The following is a 20,829-nucleotide window of genomic DNA, read 5'->3' as shown; positions in this document are numbered from 1 at the left end:
AAACAGGAGTTTATGTTTGAGTCTCATCTTGACAATAGTTTAGTAGTACACTAGACTGTAGTTTAGTGAGTGGGGGAAGTAATGTGGTTAAATCTGCCCTTAGGGCAAATCAAGTCACCTCTGCCTGTCAACCAGGAAAGGCCCAGGGTTGCAGCCACAAAAGCATTAGTGGAGAGCTTAATTTTCTCAAGCACTTAAAAGCTTTACAAAGTAGTTTCCTCACAGCCACCCTGTGAGGGATGTGGTGTTGTGTCCATTTTACAGATAGGAAATCCGAGGCTTAGATTTCAGTTTAGAAAAGGAGATCTGAAGCAGGGAAATCAGGTATGAAACCCTAGCAGGAATGTGGTCAAGAGGCTGTGCCACAGGTGGGCCTTGTCGTTGGTCTCCTGAGGAGACATGGGCAGAAGGGTTGGAAAGCTTCTCACTGAAATGGCTTTTCTTTGACGTTTTTCTTCTTTCCAACAGCTCTGAAAAGTCCAGCTGCATTTCATGAGCAGAGAAGGAGCTTGGAGCGGGCCCGGGTAAGGCATTGTATGTTTCTCCAAAGCTCTTTTGATGTCTTTTTGTGGCTGCTGCCTGTAGAGAAGCCCCAAACTGGGGCTAGAGTTGTCTATCTTTCCCGCACTCTTGTAGTGCCCCTGTTGATCCTTCCACCTACCAGTACCTTTCCAGGAACGCTTTCCTGGTGTGGTTAAGTGGAATGTCATCAGAATGAGAGCTCAGTATGTTGACACAGAAATCTGGGCTCTGGTGTTCATCTTCCCACTCAGAATCCCACTTCTCTCCCCATGCTCTGAGTAATCTTTCCCCTGGGCAGCACTGCTGGTGTGGACAGTTACAAAACTAGCTCCCTCTGTGTCATTTCAAGCAGGCATCTTTGTGGGGCTGGATTCCTGACCACCTCAGGGCCAAAGAGATTTCAGAGGGGCTCTGGAAAGCCAGGCTCCTTGTCTGAGAGCTGTTCTAGGGTGCTGCCTGATGGGGAAACCCCCGAGAGGCTTCTGCTTTCTGCCTTTCACATACCTTGAGTGATAGAAGCTCTAGCCCAGCTGGCCCCTCCCAGCCCCAGAGGCTCCCCAGGAGACTCTTGTGTTCATCCTTTGTTGTCAAAGAAGACCATGCCATCAGAAAAATGATGACATGACTTGCACTTGACTTTGTTTTTAGTAAGGGAGGGCTGTGCAAGGTCACCAGCCTCACTTCTCCTCCAGAGCCATCTGAGTCCAGTGACCAGATATTTTCATCAGGATGACTGGAGATGACCAAGAATGCACTGGGAGATCTTGGCCCCTTTAGGCCATCTCCAGGAGACTCTTACCTCCTTGGAGATAGCTGTGTACAACCAGAGCTTTTGATGGATTCTTTAAATGGCTGAGAGGAATCCTAGAAACAGAGACCACAAAGCTGATCTGGCCCAAGGCTCTCATTTCCCAGCTGAAAAGCCTAAGGCCTGAGGTGGAATCACCCAGCTGGTTCTCAATCCCATTTCCTAGCCATGGCCCAGAGGCCATGGCTCATGAGTGATGGATGGAGCATTTGAAAATGACTCTCACTTGAATCCAAGATCATAACCATTCCTGACGTTTCCGCAGTGAAAGCTTTGCTGAGATTGAGATTGCTGTTTTATAGGAAAGAGACTCAGGAAGGTTCAGGGTCACCCAGCTGGGGTGTCAGGACAGGATTGTCATACCCAGGTTCAAATCCATTATCTTTTCCATCCTTCCCCACTGTCTCAGTGACAGGTTTTTCTAGTGCTTCAAAGCCTTATCTTTTTCATGTTAGAGATGGGGAACTGAGGCCCAGAATGGTGAACTTTCTTGCCCGTGGCAGATGGAGGACTTAAACCTAGGTCTTTTGATTCCCAGACCAACATTGTGATGAGGGGAAAGGGGAAGAGGGGAGGGGAGGGTGCAGGATGTGTCTAACATTCCACATCAGAGCCAAGTCCAAGAAACCAGACTAAAATGGGACTTGTGGCGCCTTCTCTCTATTCCTCTGGGTTCTTTTCCTGTAGAGCCTGAGGAGTTGAACTAGGCCCTTTTCAGTTCCGTTCCCAAAAGCCTTTTTATTTGGAAGCACCGCAGTGCAAAGAGTTCTAGATTTGGGGTGAGGGGGCCTGTATCTGACTCCTGTGACTCTAGGGAAACCTTTTGTCCTCCTCGGACCTCTCATTCTCTGTCTAGGCAGTAGAGACAGCAATACTGGTAGCATCCCTCACAGGATGACTGTGAAGAAAGTGCTGCTGTGGGTTCAGCTCAGGCCTTCCCAAGTTGGGGGCTCTGAAGGCCACACAGCATTTAGAGGTTGTCTGCTGTGGCCATTAGGATTGAGCTTTCTCCAGATAGTCTGGCTGGCTCTACAGGCCCAGAGCACAAAACCAGGTGAGCTCACGTGGAGAATATGTAGGCAACAAGAGACAGAGCAGAGGTATGGGACCCCAGGACTTGATGGGCCTGCACTAGGAGATCTCTCTTTGTCTGCCCTCTGATATAACCCTGAGGGAAGACTGTGGAGATGAGACCTCTGTGCTGGGTGGGGCTGTGGAGACTGCATCAGAACTGTGTGGATTTCAATAACAGTAAATCAAAGAGAATTGAGTCTTAAAAAACCAGCTGGGCTGTGGATTAAGCTGGCAAGTGCATTTGGAGTCTCAGGCCCCTGACCTCTGCTGACCTTGCCAGTGTGAGCAGGTCTCAGAGCTGGACTGGGGGAACCTGGGAAGCATCCAGCCTAGGCTGCTCTCCTTGTTTGAATACCAGTCTTGAAAGCCTCTTTCTTTTGCTTTTGTTTTAATAGACAGAAGACTATTTGAAACGGAAGATCCGTTCGCGGCCAGAGAGATCAGAGCTTGTCAGGATGCACATTTTGGAAGGTTTGTGTAGAAGGGAGGGATCCAGGAGAGAGAATCTTAACTTTCTCTTACTACAACTGCCTCAGGAATGTAATCCATTAGTCAGCATTTATTAGTAATGGATTATAATATGAGAAAGGCCTCAAAGCTCAGGCAATCCAAGCCCCTCATTTCACAGATCCAAGAATCCCAAAGTTCAGAAAGGGAAATCACTGGACCCTGACAAGAACACTGCTCCCCTCAGACTTCCCCATCCCTCTCTTCAGTTCCTGTGTTTCTCAACAAGGAGTTGGCCATGTTCTCACACGCCAGGCCCAGCCAAGCTGCCTTGACCAGAATTTCTGCTTTAGAATTCTCAGGGAGGCACCAGATTTGGTGTTGATTCTTTTTTCCATACAAGTCATTAGCCATTTTCTCCCACCAATTCTTGGTACTGAATGTATTCTCTCCATCCATCCCCATCCATGCCTTACTTCTCCTTCAAATGTGACTAAAACAAATGCAATCTGTGAAACTTCTCTTGATCTTCCAAAGCTGGCCCCAGCCATGCCATCTCTTCTACGCTGTCTTCCCCCTTCTCCCTCCCTACCAGGGTTTGGACCAACGAGTAGTAGCAGAGTGGCCGTTGGAGAAATAGCTAAATGTGGGGTGATAAGGCTTTTCTGTCCAGCCCCATTAGTTTGCAGAAGAGGCTTCCTGGGACCCGGAGCAGAGATGACTTGTCTAAGCACATAGTGACATCGGGGCAGAGCTAGACCAGAACCCTGGCCTCCCATTTCCCCGGCTATTTTTCTTTCTTTTATATAGCGTGCTGCTCCCCAGTAAGTGTGCAACCATATCCTGTTTCTTAGGGTAAGAATTTATCTCTATTCCATTGGCTCTTTGGTCCCTGGGTAGCCTTCAAGTTGGTAAACTCTTGTTCTGTGGCCCACCCAAATTCAAGGTGAATCGGAAATGGGTGTATGTAGCTCTCCTTGCTCCTTTTCAGAAAGAAAGGATAGCTGCTCTGATGTCCTCAGGATAGGGCAGGGGCACTAAGGCTTCCTCTCCCCATCTCCTTATGAGCAGAAACCTCAGCTGAGCCTTCCCTCCAAGCCAAACAACTGAAACTGAAGAGAGCCAGGCTGGCTGACGACCTCAATGAGAAGATCGCCCAGCGGCCAGGCCCCATGGAGCTGGTGGAGAAAAATATCCTTCCAGTGGAGTCCAGTCTGAAGGAGGCCATCATTGGTGAGGAGGCACTGCCCAGGGAGGGGCAGGGCTTTAAAGCCCAGGACAGGGCCGAGGCTCTTAGAGCCAATCTGCTAGCCTGCCCAATTGAGAGGAAATCCAGGCAAGTCTGGACCCTGAGAGGTAATTTGGTAGTGTGAACAGAGGAAGATACCTTGGCTCTTGGTGCTTGATAGAGAAGTGGAGAGAAGGGCAGATCATTCGCTCTCTCCAGGAGGGCAATTGGCAGAGCCAGCCCTTGACTTCTCCTCTAATGAGCCATCTCCTGGGACCCCTGACACTTTCAGACTTAGGTGTCCTGGAAAAAGCCCTACCCGTAGGACCCTCCATTTTGCCAGTAGGGTCACTTAAAAGCAGGCAGATGCATAAATGTGCATGCATTCCCTCATGTGTGTGCCCATTCCTCCTTTCCCTTCCTGGCTTAGTATCTTTTGCTCCTCAAAGCACTAATGTGGGCACACTCGACCCACCCCCCCAGGTTGGAAAGCAGTAGAATAGAGGAGAAAGCAGTTGCCCCCACAGCGCTGCTCCCCACCCAGCTGGGGTGGCCTCAGCACTCTCATGGGCAAAGGCCCCTGGCAGTATTTCCCTTAGCATGCAGCTCATATAGCTTAGCACACCTGCTTCCTGAGATGGGCAGGGTGATGCCCACCCTGGCCCCAGGTGGGCCTGTGGTTCTAGGGCTCACCTTCTGACAAGCCTTTCAAGCACTGGAAGGAGATGAGATTGAATTGCTCTGAATATGAAGGACTTTGAGATCCCTGCCCAGGAGAAGCTGCCCACCCTCCCCAAATACACTTGCCCCTAATGTAAGGGACCTGTCCTTGTACCCCTTGCTGTTCTGTCTGCTGAGGCCCTGCTAGGATGGCAGAATTACAAGGTCTGAAAACGGGCCCTGGTAGAACAGAGGGACTGTGCAGCCCTAGGGAGGGGGCTTGATCACCCTGGCCCTGCAGGAGGACAGGGAATGGGAGAAGGAGGAGGCATCTTGTCAGGATCTTCCCCATACCTTGAGCATGAGGAAGAGCCTGGCCTTGCCCAGGGAGACTGGGTACGGCTGCTACCAACATGTTCTGTCACGGGTTTGCTCAGGTTCTTCTTCCGTTTTGGGCCCCTCTCCATTCCCAATGACCTTGGTCCATGGTCAGCAGGCCACCTCTGGCCTCTCTGCAGTGGTAAGAGCTCCTCTGGGCAGGTCCCATAGAGGCACACAAATGGAATGAGCTGAATTTGTCCATCAGTCCATCTCAACCCCCTACCCTATCCCCATCAGCAGCTCTGATGCTTCTCTGACCTGATTCAGAGGTGGTGGCATGAATTTTGTTGAAGTGTCCCTTTCTCCCTGGGTTCCCTATTCTCTTTTCCTGCTTTTCCTCATAACCCTGGGGTTTCCATGCCAAGGCCTCCTGAACCTGCTCCTTGCTTTTGAAGAGACACACTAAGCCAGCCCTGTAGAGTTCATCATTTTCACAACGATGAGTAAGATTCATTCTCTACATTGCTGGGAGGTTGTATCCCTGACCAGGAGATGTCCTCTTTCTTGTTTTCATTTATGAAAAGTTTATTTATGAAAGGCAGTCACATGAACCAGGGAGAGGCACCTTAGGGTTTTTCTTGAGAATTCAGTCAGTGACACCCTGCTCCAGCTCCCCTGTACATTTCCTTAGAAGGAGAAGCAGTTTGTGTGAGCCCCTGGGCAAATGGGAAGTCTGGTTGTGGCTCCAGGCTGGAGGGCAGGAAAAGGCCACCAAAGCTTGGAGAGCCTTTCACCCCCGGGCAGCTAACGAGATGGAAATGAGAAGGGGCTTAATGAGGAACTGAAAGTGGGGAACATGTAGAGGGGCGGGACACTTGGTGATGTGAAGGAGCTTTTATTTCTCTTTTACCCAGAACAGCTTTTCTGGGCCTGCCCTCCCTGGGAAGAAGAAGTGAAGTGAAAGGGTGGCCATGCCCCTCCCCTGCTGGATGGGCAAAGGATTCCATTGCTTGGCTCCTCTGGGTCTCTCACCACCCCCTTTGGTGAGAAGTGGAGCCTCACTGGCCCTGTGCTGACACGTGACTCAATTTTCTTTGTAGTGGGACAGGTCAATTATCCCAAAGTGACCGACAACTCTTCTTTTGATGAGGACAGTAGTGATGCTTTGTCCCCTGAGCAGCCAGCCAGCCATGAATCCCAGGGGTCAGCACCATCACCGCTGGAGGGTCGAGGCAGCGAACCCCTGGCCACCTCAATTTCTGTGTCCCCCCCTCAGGTGAGACTGCAGCAGCAGCTTCTTCAGGCCAGAGTGACTTCATAACTGAATTTGGAGCACTGGATTCTGTGATCTCCAAGGTTTCACTCTCTTAAAAATGGCTGTCCCTTTACTCTGATGGGTCATTTATTTGTGAAAGTAAAGGTACCTGCAGTGCTCTCAGCCCCCATTAGGAAAGCCCTCCAGCCAGCTGGAGCAGGTAGCCTCTAAAAGGAGGCTCTGAAGGAGTGTTGGCACATTCATGCAGGAGTGGGAGGAAATGGTTGGACTGGATTCCACTTCAGATTGGGCCCAGGGCTGTGACTGAGGCAGCCTGGCAGCTAGCTGTAGTATCACCCTTCGAAGTCTGCCTCTGCTTCCTGTGCCTGACCCACTCACCCCCCGTCTGCTGAGGGTGTTGATGAGAATGGGCGATCCTCTGGCCATCCTTCTGCCTCTGTGCCATTAGTGGATAGAAACCAGACAGACTGAAGTTCAGATCTTTCCTTCAGACTCCAGCTTGCTGTGTGACCCTGAGCAAGGCCCTGCCCCACTAAGGGCCTCAGTTTCTTCCTCTGTAAAATGAAGGGGCTGGACTCGGTGACCTCCAAGTCTAGTCCAGTTCTAAATCCATGCGGGACCCTCTGAGGCCTTAAAGTCAGGATATCTTGATTCAAATCCTGTCTGGGCCAGGACACTCCTGTCACACGACGTGTTTCCTCTTCTGAAAAACTGAGATAATATTCTTTACCTCCCTTTCAAAGAGATTGTGAGGAAGGAGCTCTAGATATGTAGATTGTGACTCCAGCCCCAACTCAGTCCTCCTGGCCAGTTTATCACACACTTCTCAGAGCAACTTCAGACCAGCTAGGGAAGTCATTGCCATCAGAGCCCATCTACCCAGCAGGGTTCCATCTACCTTTCTGTTTCTTCCAACAAGTTGGCCATAATTCCCGTCTAAGCTGAGCCAACGCTGACCAATCCTCTTTGACTGTCATGATGCTTTGCCCTCTGATGTGTATGGACTGGCCTGGGTCTGTGGGCTCTCAGACTGGCCCTCATCTTCTTCCTTCCCCTTCAGGTGGTGTCCCAGCTCCAAGTGTGCCCTGACTCTAGTGAACCCGCTTACCTGGCAGAGCAGCCATCTCCTCTGCCAACTCCACCTTTGATGCCACCCAGCCTCCCCAATGGAGGGACTGCTCCCACTGCCAAGCCCACCCCGACACTCATCAAGGTACTATCAGCCACTTTTGGATGTCAGGGTCAGAGGGAGGGGGAAGGTGGGGAAGAGATCTCTGGCTGAGTGAGGACTCTTGGTGTTGGCTTTTCTCTTAGCCCTTCTTAGGCCCCTGAAAGAAATAATGGGGACAAACATCTGTGGGAGGGACAGGAGGAGGTGTCATGGTTACTCAGTGGAAGGAGTTGACTGCTTCATGTGGCTGAGAGGGAGGTGGGCTGTGGACACAGGAAATCAAGAGGCCTCTCCCTCAGGCCATAACTGCTAAATCCTGAAGTTCTGAGCTCCCTTCTTGACCACAGCTACCTTCCCCATTCCCTTACTCCTATTGAACTTGTTCGTCACCTTCTCGGTGGCCTTCAGTGCCAAATTCCCTCTTCATTCCAGTCTTCTGGCTCATCATTTCCCTTCTGTCTTCATTTTCTTTCTGGCTGTGCCTGGATCACCTGCTAAGCTATTCCAGTAATGCCCTGCCTAGCACCCTGATCAGTCCCTCTACCCCACTCCTGTCCTTGCCAGGCCCCATCTCAGGATCCTAACCACTGTTCCATTTCTCCACACCTTCAGAGTCATCCTGGGCTCCTCACACTTGTCAGCCTGCCATGTGCAAGCTGTTACCAAGGCCTGTTGAACTCACCTCTGATCGTCTCTTGTCCATTTGACCTTTGCCAAATATACTCCCTTCTCTCCTCTAATGAACTGCGCCTACCCTGGTGCTGGCCCCCATCACCTCCCTCCTGGATTATTGCAATAACTGCTGTTGGATCTCCCCATGTCTCTCCAGACTGTCCTCCATTCAGCCACCAAAGTGATTTTCCTAAAGCACGGGTCTGATCATGTCACCTGCAACTCAGTAAACTCCAGTGGCTCCCTGTTGTCTCTCAGAACAAATACAAAATGCTCTGTTTGATATTCAAAGCCCTTCATCATCACTGATGTTTATAGTACTGTGTGCTAGGGCTTTACAGTTATCTCATTTGATCTTCACAACAACCTCGGGAGGTAAGGTTCTGTTATTATCCCCATTTTACAGATCCGGAGACTGAGACAAATAGAGGTTAAATGACTTGTCCACCGTGATGACCTAGCTCATAAGTGTCTGAGTCTGGATCTGAACTCAGGTCTTTCTGACTCTAGGCCCAGAGCTCTATCCACTTAGCTGCTCATTAACTGCCTCCCCCCACCCCTTCTCTTGCAGCCCTACAACCATTCTGAGATCCAGTGATACTGGCCTCTGACTGTCCTTCCCCCAAGATATTCCATTTCACAGCTCCCTACAGTCTTTGTCCTCCATGCCTGGAATTCTCCCATTCCTCATCTCCACCTTTTGGCTTTCCTGTCTTCCTTCAAGTCCTCAACTAAAATTCCATCTTCTGTGGGAAGCCTTTCTTGATTCTTTCTTAATGAGAGTGCCTTCCTCCAATAATTCCCTATTTATTCTCTCTGTATCGTGTTCATACCTGGTTGTTGGCATGTTGTCTCCCCACTCAGACTGGGAACTAGCTCCTTGAGGACTCGGACTGTCTCTGGGCTGTCTTGGCATCCCCAGCGCTTAGTCCGGGGCCCAGCACCTAGCCGGCATGTCTACTGATTAACTCATGCACCAGCGCTGCTGGCTGTGCCCGTCCTCATAGACTCCTGCCCGGCCATTTGCACATTTCTCAGTCTCTTGCGTGCTCAATAGATAAGTGTCCTGGGTCGTCTTGTGTTCTACTTGGCTCCAAATGACATAATTCACAGCAGTGGAGGATGTTGCAGAAAGCTAGACTTAGGCTCAAAGGAAAAAGCCTTCTGACAGGAGCTGCCCGCAGTCGAGTGAACTGCATTGGATATAGAAGGCCTTCAGATTCTGTGATTTTTGTGGAGGCACTGACTTTTGAGTGTGGCTAGATGACCTCCAAGCAGCTACCTCTCCTTGACTAGCCACCTACCCCCACACACACTTCAAATCTTTGCCCATGAATCTGGCCCTGACATGAGTTGGCCTTGATAACAGAGGTCCCTGTAATCTGACCAGAGTGCTCTGGGTTTCTGTCCCTTCCACCTAGGCAGCTCTGTGTCTTTACCCATCCTGATCCTTCTAGATGGCATCCCATCTCCTTGGCAGCTGATGCTATAAAGTAGTGAGGGACGGAGAAGTATCTTCCACCCTGCACTCATTGTACCAATATGTGAACTCCTGGGGACATGTCAGGAGGCCCCATGCTTAGCATGTGTCAATCTTCCCTCCATGATCCCTCCCTGAGGGGCAATCTCATCTGTCCTCAGGCCCTCAGCTATCATGTAGGCACGTAAACTCCCAAGTTCATGTGTCCTGCCCCTGGCCTTTTGTGACCTCCAGCCCTGCATTTCTAACTGCCTGTGATTGCCCTTCTTCCTCAATGTCTTAATTCTACTTGGCCCTTAGCATGAGGTCCCAAGCTGAACTCCATCTTCCCTCCTCAACCTGCCATTCACCTGGTCCTCTAGCTCCTAACTCCATATCATCTTTGGTCTCTGTTCTCCTTCCACACTCAGTCAGGCCCCTAGGCTCTGTGGCCTCCCCTTGGCAGCAGGAAGAAGAGTGGAGGGGGTGGAAGGCCTTTCGAACCTCCACTTACTCCTCCACTCCTGCCTTATGCTGGGTGTTCAGTTCAGCCACCTTCCCCCTGCTGCCTCGGTGCCATGGCCACAACCATACCCTCTTCCAGCACTGGCCTGTTGATGCCCTGCTCAGGGGCTGCTTCCTCCCTGGTCTTCTGTGATAGCTCCAACTTTCTGAAAGCTCTCAGGCTCCTCTGAACTCTGCCAGCCCTGAATCATCATCTCATCTCCACCTCCCTCCCCCATTAGACCATCATTTCCTTGAGGACAAGAGCTGTGACTTTCACCTCCTCCATGAACTCAAGGCTTCATGGGCTCAGGCAGTCCTTGAAGTCCGGAGGAGGAGGAGGAGGGACTTGGGAGTCTTTTAGACAGTCTCAAAGCTGACCATGGCAGGCCTGGGAATAGAAAGGACAGAGTCAACTTGGGCTGGGGCTCTAGGGAAGGCCAAGGCTTACATGCCTCCCCTCTCCTGTTCTCCTGTCAGCAAAGCCAGCCCAAGGCACCAGGGGAGAAACCTCCACGCAGCAAGAAGGCCAAGGAGCTGAAGCCCAAAATCAAGAAACTCAAGTACCACCAGTACATCCCCCCTGACCAGAAGCAGGACAAGGGGGTGCCCCCTATGGACTCCTCCTATGCCAAGATCCTGCAGCAGCAGCAGCTCTTTCTCCAACTGCAGATTCTCAACCAGCAGCAGCAGCACTACAATTATCAAACCATTCTGCCAGCCCCTCCCAAGTAAGGCCCCCCTGCCCTGACTTCCTTCTGGGCAGCAACCCCGGGAATGCCACCTTTGGGGCCCACATTCCTTCTTGGGGAAGAAGCCCTGCTGAGCCCCTTTTTGCTGTGTGGTATGGCTGTGCCCTGCACTGGCCCCCTGCCCACCTTGCCCAGGAGAGGAAGAAAGGGGAACTTTGGCATCTGGGACAATTTCACTTCTGACTCTTTTCCTTGCCCCCAGGCCTGTGGGTGAACCCCAGGGTAGCAGCAGCCCTGCCTCCCTGCGCACTCTCCCTGCTGCCCTGGGAAGCTCGGCCTCCGGCCCACCTGGGCCCAGTGGCCTTGTGCGCCAGAACTCCATGACAGGCAAGCTGGGCCCCCTGCCTTCCAACCTGGATGACATGAAGGTAAAGCTGTCTTCTAGCCTTTCTTTAATTCTGGCCTCAGGCGCCTGCCCGCCCCACAAGGTCTGGGTTGGGGAATGGTTTGAGGCCTTGGTCCCTGGATTTTCTCCAGAGAGTGTTCTTGGGGGTAGGGAGGGCATCTTTCTCCTATCATTGGTCTGGAGGATGAAAGAACCTACTTTGGATAAAGGTCTTTAACCACAAAATGTCCGGTTTTGATCAGCAAACCAAACCAGCTTCATGTCTCCCTATTTTTATTATGGCCAACTGAGACCTGGGGAGGGAGCTCAGCACAAGAGGTTCAGACCCAGGCCTCCCACCTCATCCTGTTGGCTCAAGCTTTTAGGAGTTCAGTCTCCTGCCAGGTGAGGGACAAGCAACCTGAGCCCAGGGAAGGTTCTGTGGGACATTGTCGGCCTTTGGTTTGGGAGCCCCTGGGTCTACAGTGGCCACATCTGTCCTGCCCTGGCGTCACTGCTACTCAGGATCTGCTGCTGACCCTCCTCTTCCACCTTTGCTCTGTGGTTCATGCAGGTGGCTGAGCTGAAGCAGGAGCTGAAGATGAGGGCACTGCCCGTCTCAGGCACCAAGACAGACCTGATCGAACGCCTCCGAGCCTACCAAGAGCACGCAGGGATCCCCGGCCCCACCTCTGGAACCACCAAGCCTGGGGCTGCCCCCATCCTTGCCAAAGCTGGTGAAGTGGTGGTGGCCTTCCCTGCAGCCCGGCTGAGCACAGGCCCTACCCTGATGGCCGCAGGCCTGGCGCCCACTGAGGTCGTCGTGGCCACGGTGACCAGCAATGGGATGGTGAAGTTTGGCAGCACAGGCTCAACACCCCCAGTGTCTCCTACTCCCTCAGAGCGCTCCCTGCTCAGCACTGGCGATGAGAACTCCACTGGGGCTGGAGGTGATGCCTTTGGGGAGATGGTGACCTCACCCTTGACGCAGCTCACCCTGCAGGCGTCACCAGTGCAGATCCTGGTGAAGGAGGAGAGCCCCACGGCCCGGGCCGAGCGTGGCAGTGGAGACCTTGAGGGCCGAGACAAGGACCAGATGCTGCAGGAGAAGGACAAGCAGATCGAGGAGTTGACGCGCATGCTCAAGCAGAAGCAGCAGCTGGTGGAGATGCTGAGACTGCAGCTGGAGCAGGAGAAGCGTGCCCAGCAGGCTGCCCCCCGCCCACCACCTCCTACCCTTCTGGCCCAGGTGAAGCAGGAGAATGGCTTCTCCAGCTGCCAGCTCACAGGGCCATCCACAGAGCCCAGCACTGCACCCGTGCTGGCAGTGACGGTAAAGCAGGAGGTGGTGCCTGAGGAGGAGCCTCCCAGCTGCCTCCTGGCACCAGAGTTGAGCAGCCTCCTTCCAGGGCCTCCCCCAGCGCTCATCACTGATGCCACAGGGACCCACATCGTCCTCACCGTGACCAAGCGGGACACAGAGGACCCAGCTGATGATGAGCCTGGAAAACCTGGCAGTGGCCAGAGTCCTTCCCAGGTGAGAACTTAGTCCTGTCCTCTGTGGGACGGGGGTGCTGAGGGAAGGAGGGCAGGAGTACGGCTGCCCTTCCATCCAGCTCCTGTGCAACCCAAACCAGGGCCCGCTCGCATCTCCTGGGAGTACACAAGGTCCTACAGGGAGGACAGCGTCCTATCCGCTGCATCCTCCTCCACACCAGACTGTACACACTGAGGTCACTGCTGATGACTCTCCCATCTGCCTTTCCTACCCGCCCCAGCCTCTCAGTTTCTCCCATCTTGGACTGGATGTCCGGTAGACATATGAAACTCAGGGCATGTCTAAACCTCAGGATCTCCAACCGGCCCCCCTGCCCCAAACTCCCACCCTTGGAGTCATCTGGAACTCCTAACTTAGCCCCCGCACCGTGGTACCTGGACCATTGCAATAGACTGCTTTGGGGTAGGGGGCCCCTACCTGCCTCAGATCTCTGCCCCCCACCCCATGTCACCCCCTACTCAGTAAACCTCAGTACTTCCTGTCTCCTCTAGGAGCAAACACAAATGCTGTTTGGTGGCCAACCCTCTTCAGCACCAGCCCCTTCCTCAGTTTCTGTTTCCTTTCCCTCTCTTTTTCCCCGATGGCTCCAGGCCTTTTCTCTAACCATCCCCCAGGCCTAGGACACCCTCCCTGGCTTTCCACAAGTGGCACAGTAGCCTTTACCAGTACCTCCGGAGTCCCAGGATGGACTTCTGATGCTTTTGTGCGCTGTTCTGTTTGTCCTGAGTGGTGCCACAGGCTGGCCCAGCTTGTACCCAGACTTTTTAGTGTGGTTTCTGAGGATGCCCTTGGGGCCCATGTGTCCTCATCCCCTTCCCTTCATTAGACACAGCCTCGTTCAGCCTGTCATCCGCTGGGAGCCCTGATGTCCGAAGAGCTTGGCAATGCAGGGCCTAATGGGTTTTGGCCACAATTTACACTTGAATTTGGGCAAATCCCTTTCTGTCCCTGGACTCAGACTGATTGTGAGATGCCAGCATTCTTCTTCCTTTCCTGCATGCATCTGAAGCTTCCACCCAGGGGTCAGTGACCAGCCTCCTCTGAGCCCTGATCACCAGGGCTAACCCTTCTTGTCTCTCTGCAGGGTCCTTCCAGTCCGGGACCTTCCCCCCTTCTGCCCTTCTCAGTCCCCCCTGCCCTGCAGTCATTCTTTCCAAATGGCTTCCACAAGACAGCCTTGAAAGCCAGTATGGCCTCCCCCAGTAGCCTGCCCAAGAAGGTACGTGCCCTTTCCTGACCAGAGGTCCCTGGGATCGGGTGAGACCAGACCCTGCCTCCAGGGCCAAGCTTGGCCTGCCCACTCCTCACATACGTCTTCTCTTGTCTGCTCAGCCCTCCTCAGAGCCCAGTTCGCCAGCAGCCCTCCAGACCTCCCAGATGGACCTGGACCATCAGCCTCAGGCCCTGTTTGAGGCAGCTCCTGGGGCCAGCCCCCTCCCTGCCCTGGTGAAGAAAGAGCCCCCTGGCTATGACGAAGTTGTAAAACAGCCGCCTAAGCCCCAGGAGGTAAGTGCTGGTGACCATGGGCCCAGCAGGGGTAGTGCGGGGCAGAGTCCCTGGTCCAGGGAAGGTGTTGGCAAGGCAGTGGTCAGAACTGGCACTTGGACAGATGGCCCATCAAGCCACACGTTTCCACAGTTTCCTTTCTCTCTCCTCAGGAAAATGGTTCCTCAAGCCAGCAGATGGACGATCTCTTTGACATTCTTATTCAGAGTGGAGGTGAGGGCAAGCACTCCCCCTCCCCTTCATTGAAGGAGGGGCTCTCTCGGGAATGGAGGAGGAGGGAGCCAGTCTGGGTCACAGCTTAGCTCTCAGTGACCAGCTCAGCCACCCCATCCTTGTGGCCTTCCTCATGTCCTTGACCCTTCTCTTTTCTCTGGCAGAAATTTCAGCTGACTTTAAGGAGTCCTCACCCTCACCTGGGAAGGAGTCAAGCCCAGCCCTGCCCTGCCCTTCCCCAGCAACCCCCCAACCTCCTCCGGAGCTGCCCCTGCCCCTGGGCACCAGCCCTGCCCCAGGCCGCCTAGAAGACTTTCTGGAGAGCAGCACAGGGCTACCCCTGCTGACAGGGGGTCAGGAAGGCCCCGAGCCCCTGTCCCTTATCGATGACCTGCACAGTCAGATGCTCAGCAGCTCTGCCATCCTGGACCACCCGCCTTCCCCTATGGATACTTCTGAATTGCACTTTGCCCATGAGTCCAGCACCAGCCTGAGTCTGGACTTGGCCGAGAGCCATCTGGACAGCATGGACTGGCTCGAACTGTCAGGGGGTCCTGTCCTTAGCCTGGCACCCCCAAGCAGCATGGCCCCCAGCCTCTTCTCCACAGACTTCTTGGATGGCCATGACCTACACCTGCACTGGGATTCCTGCTTGTAGCCTCCAACTTCCAGGCCTGAAGAAAGGGACAACCCAAGCAGCCCCCGCCTGCTGAGCTGGGCCCTGGACACCCCAGTGAAGTGGCTGCACCGGGGGCTTTCCTGGGTGGCCTTGGGCCAGGCTGGGGAAGTTGCTATTGGCCTCCATTTTTGAGGCCTGAGGTGCCATGCTTTTATCCAGGGCAGGACTGGTTAAGGCTCAGACCTGCCTGCCCAGCTCCTGACCCTTTCTCCTCAGGGCGGAAACCCCCTGGGCCCCTGGCCTCCTGGGTAGTCCTAGTGCAGCGGTATACACCAAGAAGTGGTCTGTACAGGTGTAAATAGCTCAATATTATATATATATACATACATATATATGTATATGTATGTATATATATATTCTATATATACATCTCTCTCTTTTTGGTGAGAGGCGGCTGAGACTCTGCATCCTTTCCCCCCAGGCTATGGCGGCCCAGAGAGTCCCTCAGCCAGGCTTGCTTTTTGACCGGACGTGCCCCAGCCCTGCCCCTTGGTTCCTAATCAGTGCCAGAGGGCAGCGGTGCTCTGAGGCCCAGACCCGCATCTTCGTCCACTTGCCTCATTGCAGCAAACACTAGCAGGGCTGGGCCTAGGGCCCTCTCGCTGCCTCCCCCCCCCCCCTTGGGGCTGGGGCTCAATGATGGGTGAACAGCTGGCAGGAAAGGGGTTTTTTTTTAATAAATAAGAACACACTAGCGCTTTAAGGTAATGTCCTACCTCAAGGCACCCCCAGGAGGGGGTGGGGAGCAGAGGAGAAAGAATGCCTCCCCTTCCCCTTCAGGGACACAGCAGGAGCTGAGGGCAGTGTGGTGTGGTTTTTTGTTTTTTTTTTAAAAAGCAGGTGCTTTCACAATATGCTGTTTATTTATAAACCAAAAGAATAAAGGTCCTATCACTGTTGGCTCATGTTCCGTCCTCCCCGCTCTCTAAGATGGACAAAGTAGCAAACAGGTGTCTTGTTTCCCAAGGTATGGTGGGCTCTGCCCTCCCCTCCCTGGCCATGCCAGGGAGGGGAGGGCAAGAAGGGCCCAGGTAGGGTGGGGGCCTCCGGGTCACCCATCTATATCCCAGCTGAAGAGATGGTGTTTCACGAGCATGTCCTGCACGCCTTCTTTCAATGGTTTCTTCTCCTTCTCCTGCAAATAGACCAGAATCCTCTTAACCACAACAGGGCACAGACTGACCCGTGGCCCCAGGGCCTGGGCAGGCAGGCAGGGGCTGTTCCCTTCAGCCACTCACCTCTTTCTTTATAGGAAGCTCCCAGTCCTGAGAGAGACTGAAGGCAAAACAGCAGAGGACTCTGGGTGGGAGGGAAGGCAGAGGTGAAGCCCTCCACAGGTGCCTTCCTGCCCCGCCCCCAGGGGAGGGCCACTCACCGAAGCTCACACTTGATCTGGACCCAACCTGGGCTGCGGAGGAAGGACCACGGGTGGTACCACTTCTCCACGGTGGCCACACTTGAACAGAGCACCTCGAGCCACAGATGTAGTACCTGCTCACTGGGGGAGGCAGATTGCTACAAGGGAACCAGATGTTTTCCTGCCCCACCCCATGCCCCAGCCCCTCCCTTTCCCCACTCACTTGAGTCCCACACAGATGAGTGAGCGGAGCTTGACGTCCATCTGGGTGTGGGCAGCATCGTGAGTCATGTTCACAGACTGGACGGCCTGCAGAGGAAGACAAGAGGCTGGCCCAGACCACAGTCCCCCTGCCCAAGTGGGCACCTCCAAGGAAGGGGACATTGGCCCAGGGCTGTGGGTCACTCACGTACTCGATAGAGCAGCTCCTCAGGGGTCAGGACCTTGCCATCTTCATCTAACCTGGAGAAGGCCAAAGTGTTAGCCCAGTGGATGGGGAGGTGGGGTGCTGGCATGGGAATGGGACCCAGAAGCCCCTGACAGGCTGGGCACTATAGGGAAAGAGAAGCCTGGAAGAAGAACCATTACCTATAAGTTTTACAGAGAACAAGACGAGAGTAGACAGAGTCGAAATCTCGCTCCACTTCTCGGCCAGCAGCCTGTGTTGAATGAGAGAGGGAGGGGAAGGTCAGCCCCAGGGACCATTCCCAGGCCCTCCTCTGATCCCTCCCGGGACCCCTGCCCCTCTCTGACCTCTTCAATAAACAGCCATGGGTGGCCTGGGCCCCCAAGCAGGGATGGTTTCTTCAGCCCATGTTCAAATATCGACTTGAGGGCAGGACAGAGAGTCCCTCGCACCAGATCCATGACACCCTCTGTCACAGAGTCATCTCCAGCCACAGAATACTGCAGTGAGGGGGAGGTGAGTAAGGCCTGGGTCATTCCACAAGGCTTAGACCCCCAAAGCTTTTCTGGGGGGAAGTAAAGTATGGGGCTAACTGGGTCCAGGCTCTCCCATCGCCATGCATCCCTAGTTCTAGGACCATAAGGTCAAATCCAGAGGAGCTCCCGGAGATGACCCCTCCTCAGCCATGGCCTTTTACCTCTTTGCTGCGTTCATCCAAGACCTCCACAAACTTGGCAGGAAACCAGCCTGGGGGAGAGGCACAGAACAGACCCAGGTCCATGAGCCATTTGCAGTGGCTAATGTTGCACACAGGTGGGAGCTGAGGATGGTAGCTGCAGCCAGACACCCACCAGTCTGTGGGCACACCTCCCCTCCCTGGCTTGCCAGGAAACAGAAAGGGCTCCTGTGCTTGAGCCACTCAGCCAGCCTGGGCCCACATTCAGCTCCCCACAGCTCTTACCTCTCAGTCCATTCAGCTCCCCTACCCAACAGTGCTCGTCCTTTTGCGATATGATCTACCAAGAAAAGAGATGGTGCCTGGTCACACCCCGAGGACGGGGCCAAAGCCCCCCCAGCCGCTGCCTGCCCTCCCACGCGCCCTGCCCTCCCACGTGCCCTGCTCGCACCGTGATAATGTCGTTCCTTCGAAAGCCTAGCTCATCGTCATCGTGGCGCTCAAAGTCCAGCAGGGCTTTGGCTCGGCGCCTCTGGCTGCGGAAACATGCCACATAGTTTTCATGGTCCCGCTGGTGGCTTTCCATGGTATAGTCTGGGGTCAGCTCCTGTTCAGAGCCCCCAAAAGGGGTGGGGAAGTCACGGCCCAAACCCCCCAGTGCCTCATCCCTGACATTCTCCCCCCCACCCCACCCCCACCTGCCAGAGGCTTCTTCAGATAAGCCTACTTGGAAAGGCCACAAAGAAGTGGCAGCCCCAATGGGTCACAGACATGGTCAAGACCCTCTTGACCTGTGCTGGCATGAGACCTGCACATCCCAGGCAATCCACTAAGCCCATCAGCTGGTGGAAGGAGATTCATCACCTGGGAGTTGTCTTCTCACTGAGATCAGCTGGCAAGTCAACAAACCTAAGCACCTACTAGGTGCCAGGTGCTGGGCTAAGGTCCAGGAGGAGGGGCTCCTGCTCAGGCTCTGACCCCGTCACCAGGCACAGGCTTGAGGCTCCTGTAGACCTCAAGGCACCGGGTAGGGGGTCTGGACCCAGCCAACCTCAGCCCACTCGCAGGAGGCAGGCAGTGCCCTGGGCTCCCTGGGAAAAGTGAGGCCGCTAACACTGGGTCTTTCCCACCCTTCCCCCACTCACCACACTGCCGTTTTTGGGGTCCACACACTGAAAGTGGCGGGCCACCTGCAGGATGGCTTCACGCAGGTCAGCCACCAGCTCCGTCTGCTTTATGTTCTTGGCCTTCAAAGCCTCAAGGTCCTCGTCCCCTGGAGACAGGGGAGATGTCAGTGAGGGCTGCAGCCTCTTCTCTGTGGCAGGGGGCCCCGTGGTCCAGCCTCCTTCCTTCCCTGCCGAACTCACCAAAGAGCAGGGAAGTGATGCCCGACTTCCTACGCTGGGTTCTGCGCCGCACCACCTGCAGAAAAGTGGCCACAGAGCTGTCAGGGACTGGGCCTAGCCCAGCAGCCCGGGAGTCGGCCCTGAGGGGAGGCCACGTGGCCGTGGTCACCTTAGAGAGGTTGCCAGTGACGCTGGGGCCGAGCAGCTGGCCCTGGTCAGCCAGGAGGTAGGCCAGGTGCTTGCGGCGCTGGGTCTCCACAGCCACGTGGGTCAGGGAGCCAGCCAGGCGCATGGCCTCGGCCAGCAGCACCTCTGCATCCTCCATCTGCGATGGGATGTCTGACAGTGTGTTGAAGATGGAAGCCGAGTTCTCTGACTGGATCAGTTCCTCCTCCTGCAGCCAGAGGGAGAGCAAGGTGAAGGCAGGGACATGGGAGGGAAAGGCCAGCAGAGATCCACTGGACGCCCAGCACAACCTTGTCAGCCGTGGAGACAGCTGAAACTTCTCCAAGGTGGGAACTGGCCTTGGTGGGAGGCCCTGGGGTTGGAATCAGGAAGACCCCAAGTCAAGCGGTGCAAGGTGTGGGACCCTGAACATATCACTTCTCCCCTGCCTCAGTTTTTTCGTCTGTAAAATGGGGATAACAGCACTCATCTCCCAGAGTTGTGAAGCCAGGAGGAGATACTTGTACTATGCTGTGCAAACTTTCAAACGTCATCTAAATCCTAAGATGGTGCTGGGCGCCTCAGCCTGCCAGGCGTCCCCTATGCCAGCCGGCCTGTCAGTCACCGAGTGGAGAAGACAGAATCGCCTGCTCTGCCCACCAAACCCCATTGGGCAGACCAGGGCTCAAGTTCTGACTGCCCCTTCGTTGCTGTGTCCCTGGGCAGGTCATTTAACTTGGGCCTGTCTGCTTATCTGTAGAATGGGAACAGTGGGCCAGCTGCCTCCCCATCGTTCAGAGGCTCCCCCTCGGGAGCGGGCACCTTCATCCGGAGCATGCCCAGGGTGATCTGGAAGAGCGCCAGCGAGCCCTGGCAGAAGAACAGGTCCCAGATGCGCAGCAACAGCTTCGTGTGCACCACGCTGGCGAAGGCCGTGAGGAACCAGTGCACGGTGATAAGCGACAGCTCTGGGGGGACAGAGGCGGGCAGCTGCCACCCCTTGGCTCTGCCCTCCCCGGCCTCGCCCGCGGCCCCGCCCCGCGGCCCCCCCTCACCTATGTCATGCTCCAGGAGCAGCGCGTCCAGCCGCGGCAGGTACTGAACGATCAGGTGACGCAGGACCCGCTGGTCGGTCTGGACGCCCATCAGGGTGGTGCTGAAGTAGGCGGCGGGCACCAGGTCCTCGATGATGGCGCACATCATCCAGAAGGCGTCTTCCTCTTCCAGAAAGAGCAGCAGGCAGGCGGCCACCTGCGGGGCCGGGGCTGGAGGGGGGGCTCCCAGGGCGCCCCCTCCCTCTGCCGCCCCCCCGCCCCCGCCGCCCCCGCCCCCGGCTCACCATGCCGGTGCCCTGGCAGTAGCCGATCTCGGGGTAGAGCCAGGCGAGCCCTCGGAGGATCCTGCGCAGCCGGGGCACTCCGACGCTGCTCATGGTGGAGAAGCAGGCGTTGCTAGGCATGGTGCGAAGCAGGTCCTTCTCGATCTGGTGGAAGCCCAGCGGCCCTTTGAGACGCGGCCGTGGGAAGTCGCCCCCCCCGGGCAGCGGGAAGCCCAGAGTCGTGCCATCTCCAGCCCTCTTCCCCTACCCTCACCTGCTTGGCCGCGATGGTCTCGTCACTGGTGCTGCTCCTGACGATGTCCCGATAGGCCATCTCCGAGCTGCGCTTCTTCTGCAGGGCCCCCGACAGGCGCATCCACAGCTGG

General features: G+C 55.0%; 2 protein-coding genes across 11 annotated transcripts in view; one reads left to right on the top strand and one right to left on the bottom strand.

Annotated features, from left to right (window-relative positions):
• MRTFA (myocardin related transcription factor A) overlaps positions 1-16,080 on the top strand; it is a 156,148-nt gene extending 140,068 nt beyond the window's left edge. For 3 of the 5 annotated variants that reach the window (XM_072656224.1, XM_072656227.1, XM_072656226.1), the window contains 12 exons: positions 469-524; positions 2,800-2,875; positions 3,923-4,084; positions 6,161-6,336; positions 7,397-7,549; positions 10,623-10,873; positions 11,097-11,262; positions 11,794-12,756; positions 13,862-13,996; positions 14,110-14,283; positions 14,436-14,496; positions 14,661-16,080. In XM_072656224.1, the coding sequence (XP_072512325.1) occupies positions 469-524; positions 2,800-2,875; positions 3,923-4,084; positions 6,161-6,336; positions 7,397-7,549; positions 10,623-10,873; positions 11,097-11,262; positions 11,794-12,756; positions 13,862-13,996; positions 14,110-14,283; positions 14,436-14,496; positions 14,661-15,154 (2,867 nt within the window). In that variant the 3' untranslated portion in view covers positions 15,155-16,080. The remainder of the gene's footprint in view (positions 1-468; positions 525-2,799; positions 2,876-3,922; positions 4,085-6,160; positions 6,337-7,396; positions 7,550-10,622; positions 10,874-11,096; positions 11,263-11,793; positions 12,757-13,861; positions 13,997-14,109; positions 14,284-14,435; positions 14,497-14,660) is intronic. The other 2 variants (XM_072656225.1, XM_072656228.1) reach the window with 1 other exon arrangement.
• SGSM3 (small G protein signaling modulator 3) overlaps positions 15,801-20,829 on the bottom strand; it is a 27,712-nt gene continuing 22,683 nt past the window's right edge. For 2 of the 6 annotated variants that reach the window (XM_072656229.1, XM_072656231.1), the window contains exons 6-21: positions 20,718-20,825; positions 20,465-20,608; positions 20,181-20,376; positions 19,948-20,093; positions 19,130-19,354; positions 18,982-19,036; positions 18,760-18,887; positions 18,066-18,221; positions 17,900-17,954; positions 17,636-17,685; positions 17,286-17,438; positions 17,121-17,191; positions 16,946-16,994; positions 16,756-16,841; positions 16,414-16,690; positions 15,801-16,310 (exon numbers count right to left, since the gene is read on the bottom strand). In XM_072656229.1, coding sequence (XP_072512330.1) covers positions 16,227-16,310; positions 16,414-16,690; positions 16,756-16,841; positions 16,946-16,994; positions 17,121-17,191; positions 17,286-17,438; positions 17,636-17,685; positions 17,900-17,954; positions 18,066-18,221; positions 18,760-18,887; positions 18,982-19,036; positions 19,130-19,354; positions 19,948-20,093; positions 20,181-20,376; positions 20,465-20,608; positions 20,718-20,825 — 1,983 coding nt within the window. In that variant the 3' untranslated portion in view covers positions 15,801-16,226. The remainder of the gene's footprint in view (positions 16,311-16,413; positions 16,691-16,755; positions 16,842-16,945; positions 16,995-17,120; positions 17,192-17,285; positions 17,439-17,635; positions 17,686-17,899; positions 17,955-18,065; positions 18,222-18,759; positions 18,888-18,981; positions 19,037-19,129; positions 19,355-19,947; positions 20,094-20,180; positions 20,377-20,464; positions 20,609-20,717; positions 20,826-20,829) is intronic. The other 4 variants (XM_072656232.1, XM_072656233.1, XM_072656234.1 and 1 more) reach the window with 4 other exon arrangements.

This window comes from Notamacropus eugenii, chromosome 3 (genome assembly GCF_028372415.1).
Source record: "Notamacropus eugenii isolate mMacEug1 chromosome 3, mMacEug1.pri_v2, whole genome shotgun sequence".
In the NCBI taxonomy this organism is placed as follows: Eukaryota; Metazoa; Chordata; class Mammalia; order Diprotodontia; family Macropodidae; genus Notamacropus; species Notamacropus eugenii.
Note: the sequence above shows the minus strand (reverse complement) of the source record. Positions and strands in the feature narration are given on the sequence as shown.